The following is a 16,720-nucleotide window of genomic DNA, read 5'->3' as shown; positions in this document are numbered from 1 at the left end:
ATTATGAATATATAATGTGTGGTGAAATATGCATGCGGCCCTGGAAGCCTGTGCTCCGTGCACATGTCTGGCTGTTTTATAACTGCTCCTCACAGGTGGCTGATTGGGAGTTCATAAAGTGCATTCCGCTCAGCGGAGGTAAACGTACCAAACATCCTGGCTGCGCTGCTGATACCGGCTGTTTAAGGCAGCGCGTTTACGAGATATAGGGCAGTAAAAGCCCTCGTGCGTTCGCAGTGCCGCCAGGGTGAATTCTGTCTGACTGCCGAGACCGCCGACCGAGTTTTATTATTACTGCTGTCAAAAACACCTGCCTGTGCTTTTCTGTGCGCGATAAATGAAAGCAGCCTGGCACGACAAGCCATAACATGTAATTTCTCCTCACACGTGGGGCCTCCACCCGTTTCCTGTTTGCTTACCCCTGAGAGCAAATGGGCAGCCTGTCACACACCAGTCTGTCTGCTGACCCCCGGCTGGAACCCTGCAGATTTCTATATATAATCTCACCTGTTGTCGCCTGCCAGGTACCGTCCTGAACATGCGCCCGTTCACAAAGGTGAAATCCAACCATGCCTATCTGTTTCAGCAGACTGTTAGAATCAGTTATTGCCACTGTCCTGAACCCCTGCGTACATGTTTAAACAATACAATCTAATAGTTAGTTATGTAGAATTGGATTATAGTGGGAAGATTTAAGCTGTCTGTCTGTCTGGGGTTAGATAAGCTCCAATCTGTTTGGTTCCCACTGTCTGGGCAGGCCCACACGGTGACGCAACGCCGCGTTCAGCATTTCGAATACGTTCCAGCTAAAAATCGCAACTGTAGAAAATAAATGTTTGAAGCATGGTGCGTATTCTTTTGCTGTTGCACAACATGCACAGCGAGAGATGTCCCAACCCGCTCGCTTCTGCCCAGGCTGCTTCAATCTGAAAAACAGGCCATTAACAGATTATGATGATATTTTTTTTTCTCTCTCCGACACTCTGCGTGAACTCTGTCCTCTGGGAACTCTTTATTGGAAGTATTTTTCAAGCGCTTGACCTCTTTACCTCACAGGAACCTCCATAGAAACCTGTTTAATATGGGTGACAGCATCTGCACGGCCTCATGATGGTGTAACCAGTCCGACGTACCGCACTTATCTACTGTACGCCTCTGTCACGAGGCATCACAGATGGGTGGAAAACAGACTGACGGAAGCCGAGGAAGGCAAAAGACAAAAAGTAACTTGAGTAGAAACTTTTACTTCTCAGGTGAAAAGTTGTGACAAACTGAAATACTTTTTATTCTCAGCTATTAGTGCTGAAAGTTGCGTGGCAGACCTTCTTGAATTTGGAGACAGCGTGTGTGATGAAGGAAATCAGGCGAACCACTAAATAGAAACAAAAATGAAACTCACCAAAACTTTAGACACTAGGTGGCGATAGAGGGCCGGGGCTTCAGTGCAAATCTATACTGGCCCCATTTCAGGGGGCAGTATGGGAATATACAGTAGGAAGTCGGATACAGTAGCTTAAACAGCAGAGGGAGGCCCGATAGGGCCCGTGTTCACCAGTACTGCCCCACCGCTGTCCGGCTGTGGCCCCTCTTCCAGAAGCGTTCCCAAAACCAGGTTAGCCGCTGTCACACGCACAGTGGAACTGTCAACTGGCACAATGTGCGTTAGTCAGTGGCTCACCTGCTTTTAGATTTTATAGAATGACAGGCAATAATAATCTGTAACGCAGACAAGAGCGATTTAGACAAGCGGTCTTAATGGAGGAGACATCCATACCCAAGACTACGTCTTCTTTGCAAATTTATTCAGAAATCAGCCTTATTTCAGCATCTTGTTTTATTAATAGTAAAATACGACTTACAATGACATTAAACGAGCTGACCAAAAATGTACCGCTGGTTTTCAATCAACCATCTATTTTCCCGCTGAATTTTAAGGAAACGTGCGCTTTTTAATCTAAATTCTGATATAAAAGTTGAAAAAGGGGATGCGTATCCATCAGCCGTAAACAATTAATTAAGAGTTGCATGTCGCCTATTTTAAAACATCAATCGAGGATAAAGAGTAATGGCTGATAAAAGGAGCTACTTACCAGTCCGAAGTTTCCCTTTAGGTTCATTTTTAGAGAAGACTTTTTTTTCCTTTTTTGCCCGAAGAAATCTTTCTCCGGCATCTGTCGAAGTCCTAATATTTTTTCCTTTTTCCATAAAAATCACAGCGTGAGATAAAAGTTGAATGGATTAGAGGAGTACAGTGCGGGATTTATCGACGCAGAAGTTGAGTACACTTGCATTACCCCTACCCTGCCCACTCCCCTGCATCTGCAACCCGACATGGTTATGCAAATTAGAAGAGAAACCGGCACCGCCGACAGCCAATGAGCGGCCGAGTTGTGGCCGAACGACCTGTCAGTCAAACCTCAATCACCAATCAAAATCATTAATAGGAGGGCTCTATTGACACAGCATATTTAGGTGCTTCTCGGCGTTATAGTTGGTGTGCGGCGCGTTCAGTTCTGCACGTCGTACATTAGGAACGAACCATTATCGTGTAAAGAGTTTCAGGTCCTGATTGATTAATTACAACAAATTTCAGTCCGATAGAGGCTTGTTGTATTATAAATCGATATAAGTGTGATAGGGGTGGCAATACAGATGTGCAAAAGGTGTCATTTGCGTGTGTTTGAAAAGTACACCCCTACCCACGCAGAAAGAAGTGGTTCAACTCGGCTTACTTGTGTACAGTGTTGCCATGAGCGGAGTGTGGCTGCGCACGTACCAAGGATGCATCGGGGAGAAGGATGATGGACACTTAATAATTTACGATTTTGGACTTTTTGACTCCTCAAAAAACAGCAAGACGTTTCGGAGTATCAAATACATATTTATTTAGAAAATAAAACGTATAGTTAAAATTCACAACAGTAGTAGAATTCACATTATGAGCGTGAATTATTAATTATGCCATTAGGTACATTGAGTTATTTTATTTCCTGACAATGGAAGTTGGGTGGGAGCTGAAGGCTGAAACACGGATAGCCGCTATGACCTGAAAATAATCGCTCAATCTAATAATCACATTTTAAATTTGGACTTTAATCGGTAACATTATTAAAGCACGCATTCTGGCAGACATTAGTGCCCAGATTTAAATTGAAACGAGTCAACAGCTTGTGTTTATATGGAGCCAAAACGTGTCCCAATGGCGTGACGCATCCTCATAGATGTACAAAAGCACTGTAAACAACAGGTGCTCCCTTGTTTTGCTTCTTGCCCACCAGTTGATAAATCACACCTTTTCCTGAACCTTTATCTCTCTAGACGGTTCGGATTAGTCCCAGCCAGGATACACATGACCTCATGACTCGAAGGAGTGAATTTGGATTACGCTTTATTACGCAACATAAATTACAGCTCAAAGTCGCCGTTAGATGGCGCTAATACCCGTTTCATGAATTGATATTTGGACGTCAGCTGATTTTAAAAAAAATCTTGCTTGTTATAAAATGTATAAAATTGTAATTGTTGTTTTTGTTACAAATAACAACACTAATGTTAATGATAAGAAGAAGATAAAGACAAATATGATCGAGGTTTTCGTAATAACTGTGATGTCATACCTGCTTTGGTTAATAGAGTTAAATTATTTCCGACAAACTCTTCAAGATTAGTCAAATGTAGTAGTTACATATAAATCTAATATTTATACACAATATATATATGTGTATGTATATGTATATATATGTGTGTGTGTGTATGTATGTATGTATGTATGTATGTATGTATGTATGTATGTATGTATGTATGTATGTATGTATGTATGTATGTATGTATGTATATAGTTTATGTATATAAATATATTTTGTAGCTGAGAACGATTTGGAATAAATGGACTCTGTCTCTTTAAGAGACATAGGAAGGCGCCATTACCGTTTTCAGCCAGCCGGTGGTGCCCATCAACAAGAGACTTAAAGCTCTCTAACAAACCTCCCACTTTATAAGGTAGGTTAGAAATATCATAAACCTCAATCATGCATTACTGTACTATAGGAGGGTTAGGTATTTACAGTCCTGCACACAACGAGGGTTTTCAGTTGCGTGCATGCGGTTGACGTTTACTAAATTTAGCCTGTATGGTAGCTGTAGCTACATTGAAGCTAGCGTTCAGAATTGTTAAGAACAGACAGTCCTATATAATCCATATATATATTATATTGCCACTGCCTATGCTTTTGTCTGTGTTCCTGCATATGCGCTGCAAGTATTTCTTCTATAAAACGCATGAAAGGCACGTTTTGGATGAGATGTTTGGTCTTTGTTTACAGTTGGTATTAGCACGGTTTGCACGTTGGACAAGACAATAAATAAAGTTATAAACTACGGACTTTGAAGACAGCTGGTTTATGTCACTTTTGCAGTTTTGTTTTCCATATTATTATTATTATTATTGATGCTATTGTTAAAATCTGATAGCATGGGGGCTCGTTTTCAGTTTTGACGGCAAGAAAGACGGCAAAACAATCAAATGTATTGTTCTTAGTCCTTTCCTATCACCCATCTCAAAATAGAAACATGTTTAATGTGTGTTTGGATGTGAAATCCCAGCGTCTCCCAGGAGATATTACGATTTGATCTGGGTGCAATTGAATGTGTGCGTGATCTATGAACCGTGTTTAGCAAATCCAAGGGATGTTGGTGTCGATCAATTATTGATCTAAAATCTGCCTCCCCACTTCTCCAAGGGTCAGCCATGGATGAGGACGACAGTCAAGATGAGCTGATCAATCGCAACACATCCCACAGCAAAGGGAAGAGAGCTTTAGCGTGGGCCATCTCTGGTAAGGTCTTTATTAATCATATGGTATTGATCTTTTTCAGTAAAGTTACACACCAAAACATTGAAGCTTACACTAAGGCTTTACATCTCACGTCCTTAATAATTTATTTTGTCATTTTCTTTAGATGACTCAGATGATGATCAACAGGAGTCTGAAGGAGAATCCAACAGTGGTGAGGATGATGGAGAGGAAGAGGAGGAGGATGAGGAAGAAGCCAATGAAGATAATGATGGTATTAATGCACTAGGCCATTTATGTTATCAAAGATGAGTTTATTGCATGATTTTATGCAACCAATCAACCAATTCTGATCAGATGAGGATGAAGAGGAAGATGAAAAGGCTGAGGATGGAGCTTTCGGGGGAGCTGCTGCTGACTTGGCCGAGATGAGCTCCGATGAGGATTCTGACAAGTGTCCCATCTGCCTCAACTCCTTCACCAGCCAACCTGTTGCCACACCAGAGAACTGTGAACATTACTTTTGTCTCGACTGCATCCTTGAATGGACAAACGTGGGTTTATCCTAATGGATTTTTAATAGTAGAAAATATAATATTGAATTCTATTACATTTTCCTTATCACTATACAGGAATGTAAAATCACCTGTAGCAAACAAAAGTGGCTTATTGCTTGTTTTTTGTTTTTCTCTGCTTAGAATGCAAACTCGTGTCCTATCGACCGCATTGCCTTCAATAGCATTTATCTAAGAAAATCCTATGGTGGCAATGTGAAGAAAATGGTGAGTGCAATAACGTATTTGCTTTTGAAGTCACACATTTATATATGTATGTGTAATGATTGTGTTATTGTTCCATTCAGATCACAATACAGAAGCCTGTAAAGAGCCCAGAGGAAATAATAGATGTGGACCTGGAACAAACAAACTGTGAAGTGTGTGGTGGCAGTGACCGTGAGGACCGCCTCTTGCTCTGTGATGGCTGTGATGCTGGGTAAGATAAATGCTCACTTTATCAAATGGTTTTATTAAGGGATGAATTGTCTTCTGATATCACACAATGTTTGTTAAACCATTGTCTGTTTTGGTTTGTCTCTTTAACCCTTTTCCCTCCTGCATTCTTTGCCATACATTTAGTGTGAGATCAGAGGTCAAAGTTGAGAACGTTACTATGACCTTTTTTGAGATCATTCAGAAGACTTAATTAAACGTTGTGATATTTTACACAATGGTCCAGTGGTTAGAACAGTACTCTCGTATTGTGAAGGTCCCGGTTACAGCTCAGCTCTTTCTGTGTCCAGTTTGCATGCTCTCCATGTGTCTGTCTGGGTTTTCTCTGGGTCAGCTGGTTATGCCCCAGTCACTGACCGAATTACCCCTCAGCGTCCTGTAATGGCCAGGCTCATTCTGACTCAAGCATGTCCTCAACTGGGAATGGGCAGCAATTACCAGAAAATTACTGTATCTCAACGACCACCCTGACTATTGTGATGAAGCTATGTAATAATGATATCATTTTATTCACTATATGCATCCTAATGATTTGTGGTCACCAATAATCAATCACCATAGTTAAAAAAGTCTTAATAAAAGCTTTCTTAAATCTCAGGTATCACATGGAGTGTCTCACCCCACCTCTTGACTCTGTTCCTGTGGAGGAATGGTTCTGCCCTGAGTGTGAGGCCAACAATCGCCACTCAAGTAAAATTCAGTTTTCTTTGCACCTCCTCACATTATTTATACTTGTCTCGTTACTCATTTTATTACACTGATAGATTTTAGTTACGGTATGTGAATTACTAACATGTAAATCCTCTTGTTTCTGGGGGATCAGCTGAAGAGCTAAATGACAGAGAGAGCTTACCTTCTACTGCCCGTCATGCCTCTAGAAGGCACCAGGCTGCAGGCAGGACCCGGGCAATTGCCCGCACTCAGCAGAGCGAGAGGGTCCGCGCTAATGTCAACCGCCATCGCATCTCTCAGGCACGCACATCCCAGGTTTGGCATGAAGCTTTTCGCTTTGCTTTTCTAGTCTTCTACTACATATGCAGCAGGCTGCGTTGCACCAAAATGCTTTAGTGCCTTTAAGACTTATTTGCTCTGATGACTGCTGATGGCATTTATGTATTATTAATGATAATATAAGTTCTGAAGTGCTACTGATTACAGGAATGTGCATGGTGTGTATTTACCTTTGTGGGTTGGAGTCAAATTCTAAACAATAATGACTTGCCGAGCCATTGAAGTAATTCAAACATCTTCTTACTAGTTGGCTCCCACATATCTGATTCAGTCGACATGGCTGGATGAGACTATAAATGCTGTGATAGCTGGGCTCAACTCATCTGTGTACGTGCGTGACCTTACACCTCGCGCCACACAAAGCCACAGAGGTACGGCCAGTAAGCACACACTCTCAAACACACCACAGCCAAGCTGCCCAGATGTGTTGAGGAAGTGATGCTGTTCTGAATGACTGTGACGATGATACCATTTTTCTGATTAAACAGGAAGGCGCAGAACGGTCAAAAGAAGGAAGACATCCTCCTCTGTGGGTAAGAAAGGTAAAGCAGCAGGCAAAGGAGTCAAAAGGAAGAAAAGGAGAGGAAGGAGAACTAAATCCAGGAAAAATCTGGTATGTACTATGTTTTTATTCTAGATGTTAAATTAATATGTTTTTATTCTAGATGTTATGTTTTATTCTGTTTTTATTCTAGATGTTAAATAAAACAGTAACTCCTCGGAACCGCATCGCAAAGAGTCTTGGAATTGTTAAAGACAGGAAGAACTCTTCGCTGCCGACGGTTTACCGGCCGTCAGAGCAAACTCTAAGTGGTATGCGTGCTGACATTGGCGCCGCGTCCCTGTCCATTTATGGAGATCCATTTGATCTGGATCCATTTATCGATCAGTAAGAAAAGTTTCCGTCATTTCCTCGTGCGGTCAGACAGAAAAAGCATAGATTGTTCTTAATGTTTTTATTACATTGAAATGCGTAATTGCGAAACATCTCGTGGATCTAATGTGCTTTTTATTTCTTTTCAGAACACGATACACAGTGAATCTGAATGTCTTTAGTTTTTATATTAAATAATCTACATTTACACCTTCAGGTTACACCTATTTGTAGTTCTGAGGAGCATTGATAATTTTATTATTTAAAGAGACATTATAGTGAAATTGGAGCAACTTGGGATGTCAATACTGCTTTATTTTTCCCCAGTGCTGAGGAAGAGCAGCAGGCCCATGCTTCATCACTGCTGGAGGCCAAAAGACGAGGGATCTCTCGCTCTGCTCTGCGTTCTCATCAGCCTGTAGCTCGACCTGTCACTGCAAGTCTTTCCAGGTAATGTTTTTTATGTTTATGTGGCGCTGTGTAACTTACCTGAACTTTCACTCTTTTCAAATGTTCTTTACTAAGAAAGTACAAAAAGCTACATTTGGGTAATAGAAACCATCAGTTTTACTTCTTGACATAGTTGTGAATGAACAGATGTATTCTTGTAGGAGGGGTATTGGTGTCCCCCAGTCACGGGCAGTTGTGGAGTCAGCTCCTGTGCCTGATCTGCTGGGCAGCATCTTATCAGGACAGAGCATGCTCATGATGGACAGCTCTGACGTTGTAATTAATCGAGACGGTTCCCTTAAAGCCACAAAACCAAGTAAGTCACGTCCTTTTAGAGTCGAGGACACTTAGTGTCTTTCTTTAATACTTGCATGTACGAGAGGTAACAGAACAGTAAACAGCTTCTTCCATTTTCTCTTTTTGTTACAGTCATGCCAGCTATAGTAAATCCAGGTTGCGGCAAAAGCAGTATCGTGAATGACGCCTGCCCCCAAATCAGTCCAGCAATGTCTCCTAATCAAGCAGATAGTTACAATCCAATCCAACCTCCGCCAGCTCATCCAAGATGGAAGCCACCATGTCCAGGTAGACCCGCCAATCCTTCCACTCATAGGGGGACCAATGAACTTCCCATCCATCCTTCTTCCATGCACGCTCCTCCAGACTCCAGGTCCAATAGCAGTGGAATACCCTCAGCACTTTTAAAATGTAAAAAATCACCTACAAAGCCTATGTGGGTAGACGTGTCAGTGCTTCCAAGGATACCAAAAATAAAAAAAGAGGGCAGTAGCATCACGAATGGTGTAAGTAGCAGTTCTTCTTCCAGCAGTCATATTTACAACGTGCCAGAAAGAGGCATGAACAGCTTTGGTGGGGACAAAGGAAAGCAGCAAAGCGTAGAGCAGCGAAAGGGCAGGGCTGCTGGTGAGACCCAGAGCTCCAGGTCTGACACAGCAGGATCATCGTCCACGTTCTCCAGCTCATTCTCTACTTCTGCTGGCTTTGCTGGAAACCAGCCGCACCAATCTGCATCTTCCTCATCCTCGTCCGCTGTGAGTTTCCGCATTAACTCCAGTGGGAACTTGTGGCATTCAAGGCGGCTGAGCATGGGGTCGTCCACCAGCAGTGGCGGTAGCATGCAGGAAGTCTGGAAAGAGAAGAAGGAGGAAGCCAGGAAGAAACAGCTGCGCAGGGATAAACAGATGCTCCTGGCATCACGGACACTTGGCAACAAGGAAGAGGATGGTGATAGCATCTATGATCCCTTTAATCCCACACAGTCAGACTCAAGCAGCTCAGAGGATGAAGCTGAGAGCCGGAGACTGGGTAGCAGCTCGCAAAACACAGCACACGATCGGAGGGCTGCTAGTTGGGGAGGTGACGCTGTTTCAATGGAGGCTGATGTGAAAGAGGAAACTCATGAGCTTGTAATCTCAGAGGATGAGCTGAGCAGAAGTAGCCTTCAGGGCATCATGTCAAAGGTCAGATGTTCAAAGGTTGAAAAGGGTTCAAGACCAGTAGACGATGAGACTGAGAAACAGACCCCATGTGACCATAAAGTTAAGGATGAAACTGTAGAACTGAACAAAAGTCATGTGTATCCCACCACTTCCCCTAACTTTGAAAATGATCCATCTGCTTCCGCTAAAAAGACAGAAAAGGCCAAAACTCCTTGTTCCAAGACACCTTCAAGAGATTTGTCCCAGAAGAAGGTCTTCCACTCTTTAAAGGAGCAGCACACTAGCAGTTCAGAGACTGACCGAGGTGGGAGGCTGGACCATTACAGCTCAGACCATGCATTCAAGGAGAAAGAAAAGAAAAGGGATGGAAAACACAGTTGTGGTCATTCAAGGGCCAGGAAGAGGAAGAGCGCACGCTCAAGCTCCGAGAGGTCATTGTCCAATTCTCCAGACAGGACTCACGGAAGACATTCAAGGTCACGATCCGGAGACAGAAGGCACTCAAGGTGAGTGTAGAATAGGTAGAATGTAAATGTGTTAACACATCTAATGTTTTTCTGTCGTGTTTTCAGGTCTAGTTCCAGCTCTGGTAGCAGAGAGTGTTTAAAAAGGAAAAAGCACAAACACAGGAGCATGGAAGGTTTGGAAGGCAGAGACCGAGAATCTGAGAAAAGACGAACCGCAAAGGAAAACAGACGCGGCCGATCTCGCTCTAAATCTTCATCAAGATCACGGTCGCGATCCATGGAAAGAAGGAAAGACGAAACAAGACTGCAAAAATCAGCTTCTACCTCCAGACACAAGGGGGAGCCGACGTCAAAACCCAACAGGAAGCGTAGGTCTAGATCCAGGTCCAGAGAGAGGAGGAAAGAGGAAGGATCTTCCAAGAGTTCACAAAAAACTTCAAGCTTCTGTGTTCCTGCCTCCAAAGATGTGAAACAGGTACAAGCCAAGAAAAAAGAGGACATCACTTCAAACATCCTCAAAGAAGATCCTGTGATAAAGCAGGAGGCTCAAAGGGAGAGCCAGGCTCCTACATCAGCAACAGCCAAAAAGAGACTGCTCATAGAGGACATCAAAAAAGAAAAACAACCATCTTTTGATATGTTTGAAGAGTTAGCAGGTACTAAACCAGTAAAGAAAGAAGAAAGTGATCTCTGTGTTGTTACAGCAGCCAAAAATGAGGAGGGATACACAGGATTCAAGACAGAGGCCTGTGAAATTTCCGTAATTAAATCAGAGGCAAGCTCTCCAGAATTCTGCCCGTCTGTCACCTCAGTTTCTCCGCTCCTAAAACCAGGTGGACTCCAAGATTCGCTTGATCAGCCACAGCCAGATCTTCTGGGCCCTGCAGCACAGCCCAACGCTGCTGACCTGACTGCTGCCGTGAAGGAGGAGCAGCCCTCGGACTCGGATGACGACTTCAACATTGACGTGATGCTGGACAGCCTGCAGTACGAGAAGCCCGAGAACACGGAGGAAACCGTGTCTGACCAGCAGGGGAAGGAGGGGGCAGTTGAAGATATGAGCACATCAAATTCACTGAGTACAAAATCCAAAAATCAAGTGAAGAGGGTTACCTGGAACATACAGGAGCCCGAGGGACCTCAACCGGAGAAATCCCCAAGCAGTAAGTTACCAGTTCAATCAAGAATTTAGTTTTTGTGTTTGTTGCGTTTTTAGGCCTTAGTGCAAAAAATCATGTCCCTCATGGAGCTCGTTTATTTATTTAATGTTCTTTTACCCAGAGCTGGCTCTGTATAAGTTGAAACTGAAGCAGGAGGGACTTCGCAGACCCTCTGCAATCGGCCAGAACTCCAGTCAGGTAGGTGTGTCTCCTGCAGTGCATCGACTGACCGAAAGATGGCAGTGTTTGTCTGCAATGGAGCTAGTCTCCTGTCACATGATCAAAACAGAAACCGATACTGAGGATTTTCAGAATAAATGAAAGTAATCACCCCCCCCCCCGAAAAAAAAAAAACATTTCAAGTCAGAACACACCTCAAATATCATTTGATAGGCTTGATGTAGAGTGTTTAATGGTGACGTGTACACAGGTCCAAAGCTTATACAGACCATTTGGTCTTGATTATTGACAGGACAGCGCTGTCAGCGTCGGCGACCTCTCCAAAAGAAGCCATGTTGGTACAGTCAGTAGCTTATCGAGATCTGATGGTTCAGTTTCTCAGAAACTATCAGCCACTGAACAAGGAGCGGAAGATGATTTGTCGAGGAAAGACAAGGTGAGTGGCTTTGGAACATTAAGACATTATTTTATTTGTCCTCTGAAAATAATTACTTGCTGACTCTTCTGGTTTGCTCCTGGCAACAGTACTTGAAGAAGCTCCACATGCAGGAGAGAGCTGTGGAGGAGGTGAAGTTGGCCATCAAGCCGTTCTACCAAAACAGAGACATCAACAAGGACGAATACAAGGAGATTTTGCGCAAAGCAGTTCAGAAGGTGGGCTCGAGGGAAACGCTTGAGATTCTGCTGAATGTTGTGAAATACCATGACTTATTCTTTACCCGCTGATTAGGTGTGCCACAGCAAGAGCGGCGAGATCAATCCAGTGAAGGTGGGCAATCTGGTAAAAGCCTACGTGGACAAATACAAGCATGCTAGGAAACACAAGAAAGGCGAGGAGGCGTCGAGGATGCAGAAAGTTCACACCGAGGTCCCGAAACCCTCCGGCAGCCCCTGAGGAGCATCGAACCACATTTATTTGTAGTTTATTTTGTGTCATAGCACTGGGTGGATTCTCAAACACGTGCAGGACACCTCGAAGAGGCAGTTTTCAAAAACCCACCGAGGAAAACATCAGGTAGATTTTCCAGCGGAGATTTCTAGAGCTTCTTTGTCGTATTTATCAGTGATCACTAAGATTCATAAGCATATCGGAGATGTTGGACGCGGCAAGGAGAGACACTTATGCAATTTTTGTAGGCAATTTATCAATAGATTGAAGTTTTAGATGTTTTTGTACATAATATAGATTTGATATATTCACTTATTGTCTGTTGCCTGTTGCAAGTGTGTATCATCAATGGTCCTTGATCGTGCAGCTGCCCGTTTTATGTTTTACAACCGCTCCCAATCATCAACATCGCCCTATTCTTGCATCTAACAAGCCAATTGTGGCTGTTCTGACTTCGAGTTTGTAATGGGCATTGAAATGGAAAATGGCATTTGTTTTTCCTCAGTATATACGGCGGTTCTGCGTGAGAGAAGATGGGATGTTTCAGTTCTTGTGCCAAAATAGTACTTAAAATAATAATTAGTTATTTTTTCTGTGTTTCTTTGTGAATTGTAGGGTTGTTATGTCGCCATAGCAACATTGTCTCGTGAGTGCAAAAGTCACTTTAGTGTGATGGAGATAAAAAGAAGGTCTGATCCGTGAATTGGACTAAATTAAAACCTCAGCATGGTTTTTTCCCCCCACACAAAACTCACTTTTGATTTCATTGTATCTGTGAGCAGGAATTCCCCCCGAGAACAAACTCTTATTCTGCAGATTCCTGCAGAGACTTGACTGGGGGCATTGTTGAAGTTGTGTTTAATTTGGCTTTGTAAAGCCTGTGGGTACAAGGGTGGGAAGAATCACAAGGTGCTAATCTTTTTGTGAATGTATTTCATGTTTTTCTGTGTTAATTGATTTAAAAAAACAAAAAACTAAGGAGCGTTTCTGAGAGAAAACAAAAAATTGTCAATAAATGACTGATTAAAGATTAATCTGAGTTCACGCCGGGGTTGTCAGGGGAGGTGATTATCTAAAAGAACTCTTAAACACTTAAATTAGCAGAGCTGGAGGATCAGAGATTGTGGTTTTTGGAATTCAAAATATTTAATCAAAAAGTGAATGAAGGACAGTCCAAACACGTCCAGCAGGTTAAAGGTCAACAGCTTTAAGCACTGGCCATTATTTTACAGTTTAAAATGAGACATATATTCTGTAGTTGAGGTGCATATGTGAGCTATAGGCTGACATGCACAGCTATGGAAATAAAAAAGGATTTATAAATGACAGTTTTACCAGAAAGTGTTTATTCACTTGTATCATCTCTATATACAGTAAGTAGATCAGGAATTTCAGCTTACATTTGTTTAAAAAAAACTCTATAAAATGTAAAATAAATGCAACCGTCCAACAAGAAAAGGTTTTAGGTCTCTACTTCAGTAGTGATTTGAAAAAAAGTCATTTCTTTAAGTGAGGCCATGAAGGGAACAGATCAAAATGCAGAGTCTGGAGGTGAAGACCCATTGGGAGATGGTTCCAGGCCAGGTTTCTCTCGCCCGACAGCTTTTGGAAACGTGCACGCTTTTGTTTGTCATCTGCTTTGTCTCATTTTCACACGTCTGTCATTATTTTGCTGAGGTGGGTTTACTTGGCGCACCGTGCTAAAGGAAGGCGGTTGCAGCAGAGATGTCCCATCTGTAAACATTAGATCAGTGCAGCTTCATTTGTAGGTTTCCTTCAGACCTGCAGGCAGGAGGTGTGCTGAGACTTAAAGAGTTCAATAGAGTCCAGGAATTTGGGAAAAAAGATGTGGAAAAGTCTACTTATACCACAGCTTCCATACGGAGGCAGTGACAGCCTGTTGGCCAGGCTAGGGGTCAGCTTCACCACCGTTTAGGACGAGAACAAGCCGAGAAGCCACAGCGGGCTACGCCAGCTCCTGGTCGGCCATCGGCAGTCCGAAAACGGAGTTGATGAGATCGAAGAGGCTGTTGTGTGACATTTGCAGGCTGATGCTGGAGCTGTGGAGAGATGACGCCCCCTCCAAATGGGCCATGTCGTGGAGGTGTTGACATATCAGAGGGACCACCTGCAGGGACCAAGAGGGGATGGGAGGTAAACGCGTCACGAAGCTCTGAAGCTAAAGAATTCCAATGGAGCCTTACCTTGACACTGACAAGCTTCTTCTCCAGAGCTTTTCCATCAGGGAACTTCTCTCCAAAGCACATGTTGATGGTGTACTCGGGAGATCCGCCGTTGTTCTCCTTAAATAGTTTCAGTTCTGTGCAGAGACGCGACTGTCAGCACTGACAAATAAACAAGTAAAAGGTTTTTCACCCACCGGCAGCAGCACCTACCATGCGCATACTTGGCAAAGCTGAGGAGCTCCACTATGTTGTTCTGGGGCAGCTTACTGGGCTCCGGGTGAGCTACACTGGGATCGCTGGTGCTGGCAAACACATGGCACCTGTCCTGCCTCGTGGCATAGATACCGGTGTCCCGTACCTCCAGGAGGAGACCTTTCTGGATGCTGTTGAGGATACGGTTGGTGTATTCGATCTGGGATAAAAAAGACAAGTTTAGAGATTAGAGATCCTGCCGATAACAAGAGTAGGACGGTCCAAGTCTGGCCGATGGGATCTACCTGTTTGTGATCCAGCAGCCCTTCGGTCGGGGGGAAACAGATATGATGGTGGGCTTTTAGTTCAGGGGCCTCACTGTGGTAGTGGAGCTGGACACGAGGTGCTCTCACAGTGGTCCTCAGCATTTCTCTTTTCCTGTAGTGGATGGAGATCTCCAGGTCGTAGATGTCAGGCGGCACAGGTGAAAGGATGGCTTGTGGAAGCTTTACTGTTCAACAAAAGATATTAGATTATTACCACTGCTGTGTTTCATTGAGGGAGTTCAGTTTTCACGCCAAGTACCTTCGTACTGAGACGGCTTGTCTGCCATCGGCTGCGGGTGGATCTCTGCCGCAGCAGGATAACCCCCGAGGTCAGCTGGACAGTATTGGATGGTATAGTTCTCCGCCCAAGGCTGCTCCTCTGCGAACAGTGAACGAAAACTAGATTAAACTGTGTCCACATCTTCAAAGAAACCTTGCGTAAATATGAAGTAAACAAGCAGGAGCTTGCTGCACCTGCAGGCTGGTCCCCAAGATCCAGGGCAGTGAAGTCATTGTGCAGATTGAGCTGTTTAAGTAAAAATGGCATAATTACCTGAGATGAATGGAGGGAGGAAAAAGAGAGCGCGCTTCGGGTAATACTACACCTCAGACTGAAGTGTGAAGGGCTTCACAGGAGGGCTGTAGATATCCATGTCGGAATCTTCCTGGGAGGACTGTGTTGGCAGGTTTTCATACCTGCCTGCCAGTGAGAGGACAGATTTGCAATTAGACTGTACACTGCTGCACAGGAAAGGTGCAGATTGGGATGGACTTACACCCGGTGTTGATAATCTGGTAGATTTTATGCGGGTCATCTGAATTTTTGGAATTATCTTGTACCATCTTGAAGCGCTCGGACAGGTTATATAAAGCAGAGCGGAAGTTGGTCTTCCATCGGGCTTTATCGTTGGGGAAATCGTTGATTTTTCCACTGGCTACTGCCCACGCCTGCCAATCAAACACGTGAAAGTTAAAGTAAAAGTTCTCAGTTTGTTTCCATAGTAACTGCTTACTGGTTACTATTACACTTAATGTGCCTGCAAATGGTCTCAGTAGCACATATGAGTAGTGTCCCCTCAGTGGTACAACTAGAGAGGTAGCATGTTGGAGCATTCCAGTGATCCACTTTAACTAGTACTTCAGTGCCAGAGCTGTGATGAGGATGCCCCTGGCTAACCCAAACCTCCATCCTTTCTCCAGGCTCTGGCAGAGGTTCCCTGGTGTTCAGACACAGCAAGAAAAGGAAGTTGGACCTACCCGAAATATTTTGTTGTCCTCGTCGTTGCAGTCCTTCCTGGAGTTGTGCTTCCAAGGCACTCTGAACTTGTTTTCGTCCACATAGCGCAGGCCCAAATACTGGCCCGTCTCCACCTGCTCTATGAGCCAGCTGGCGAACTGAGGCTTGGAGAAGCTGGTGGGACACATGAAACATCAGTGTGATTGTTGTTTAAACTGCGACATTACAGTGCTGCGAAATAACAAGGAAAACTGCGCAATCGACAGCACTCGCAGGGAACTGGTTCCTTCCTCCAAATATGATCCGTCTTAACCAGTATAGAGAAACAGTAATAAAATGATTTTTTTTCCCCTTACCGCAGCATTTCTTCACCGTGTCGTCACCCTGAGTTTTCGACTGTCGAAACAGCTCCATAGACTTTATACGGAGAGCATGACGTCATACGAAGACTCCTCCCGGCGTGATAGCCACGGGGCGTTCCCGAC

At 43.8% G+C, this 16,720-nt stretch overlaps 2 protein-coding genes and 1 long non-coding RNA gene across 5 annotated transcripts; 1 reads left to right on the top strand and 2 right to left on the bottom strand.

Annotated features, from left to right (window-relative positions):
- Nucleotides 1–1,224: 1,224 nt before the first annotated feature.
- LOC130536739 (uncharacterized) lies at nucleotides 1,225–2,301 on the bottom strand. 2 transcript variants are annotated; one of them, XR_008953459.1, is made up of 2 exons: nucleotides 2,091–2,301; nucleotides 1,225–1,716 (listed from the first exon to the last, which is right to left on the bottom strand). It is a non-coding gene; the product is annotated as an uncharacterized LOC130536739 (long non-coding RNA). The 2 variants fall into 2 exon arrangements; XR_008953458.1 differs by having other exon boundaries at nucleotides 1,225–1,647.
- Nucleotides 2,302–3,900: 1,599 nt separating this feature from the next.
- Nucleotides 3,901–13,341, top strand: phrf1 (PHD and ring finger domains 1). Its single transcript, XM_057052866.1, has 19 exons — nucleotides 3,901–3,999; nucleotides 4,740–4,835; nucleotides 4,960–5,067; nucleotides 5,151–5,347; nucleotides 5,492–5,575; nucleotides 5,656–5,786; nucleotides 6,402–6,493; nucleotides 6,627–6,790; nucleotides 7,062–7,185; nucleotides 7,303–7,427; nucleotides 7,510–7,703; nucleotides 8,016–8,138; nucleotides 8,300–8,454; nucleotides 8,568–10,104; nucleotides 10,171–11,228; nucleotides 11,347–11,423; nucleotides 11,698–11,841; nucleotides 11,931–12,059; nucleotides 12,136–13,341. Exons 2-19 carry the CDS (start codon nucleotides 4,748–4,750, stop codon nucleotides 12,298–12,300), a joined length of 4,695 nt encoding a protein of 1,564 aa, XP_056908846.1. The 5' UTR covers nucleotides 3,901–3,999; nucleotides 4,740–4,747; the 3' UTR covers nucleotides 12,301–13,341.
- A 276-nt stretch (nucleotides 13,342–13,617) lies between these two features.
- Nucleotides 13,618–16,720, bottom strand: irf7 (interferon regulatory factor 7). Of its 2 annotated transcripts, XM_057052871.1 has the most exons (10): nucleotides 16,592–16,720; nucleotides 16,256–16,409; nucleotides 15,775–15,946; nucleotides 15,604–15,698; nucleotides 15,473–15,524; nucleotides 15,258–15,377; nucleotides 14,978–15,183; nucleotides 14,691–14,892; nucleotides 14,499–14,614; nucleotides 13,618–14,422 (listed from the first exon to the last, which is right to left on the bottom strand). In XM_057052871.1, exons 1-10 carry the CDS (start codon nucleotides 16,597–16,599, stop codon nucleotides 14,261–14,263), a joined length of 1,287 nt encoding a protein of 428 aa, XP_056908851.1. In that variant the 5' UTR covers nucleotides 16,600–16,720; the 3' UTR covers nucleotides 13,618–14,260. The 2 variants fall into 2 exon arrangements, with proteins under 2 accessions (XP_056908851.1, XP_056908850.1); XM_057052870.1 differs by lacking the exon at nucleotides 16,592–16,720 and having other exon boundaries at nucleotides 16,256–16,438.

The sequence above is a fragment of the Takifugu flavidus genome, chromosome 13 (genome assembly GCF_003711565.1).
Source record: "Takifugu flavidus isolate HTHZ2018 chromosome 13, ASM371156v2, whole genome shotgun sequence".
In the NCBI taxonomy this organism is placed as follows: Eukaryota; Metazoa; Chordata; class Actinopteri; order Tetraodontiformes; family Tetraodontidae; genus Takifugu; species Takifugu flavidus.
The sequence above is the reverse complement of the archived record's forward strand: the minus strand, read 5'-3'. Positions and strand labels throughout refer to the sequence as shown.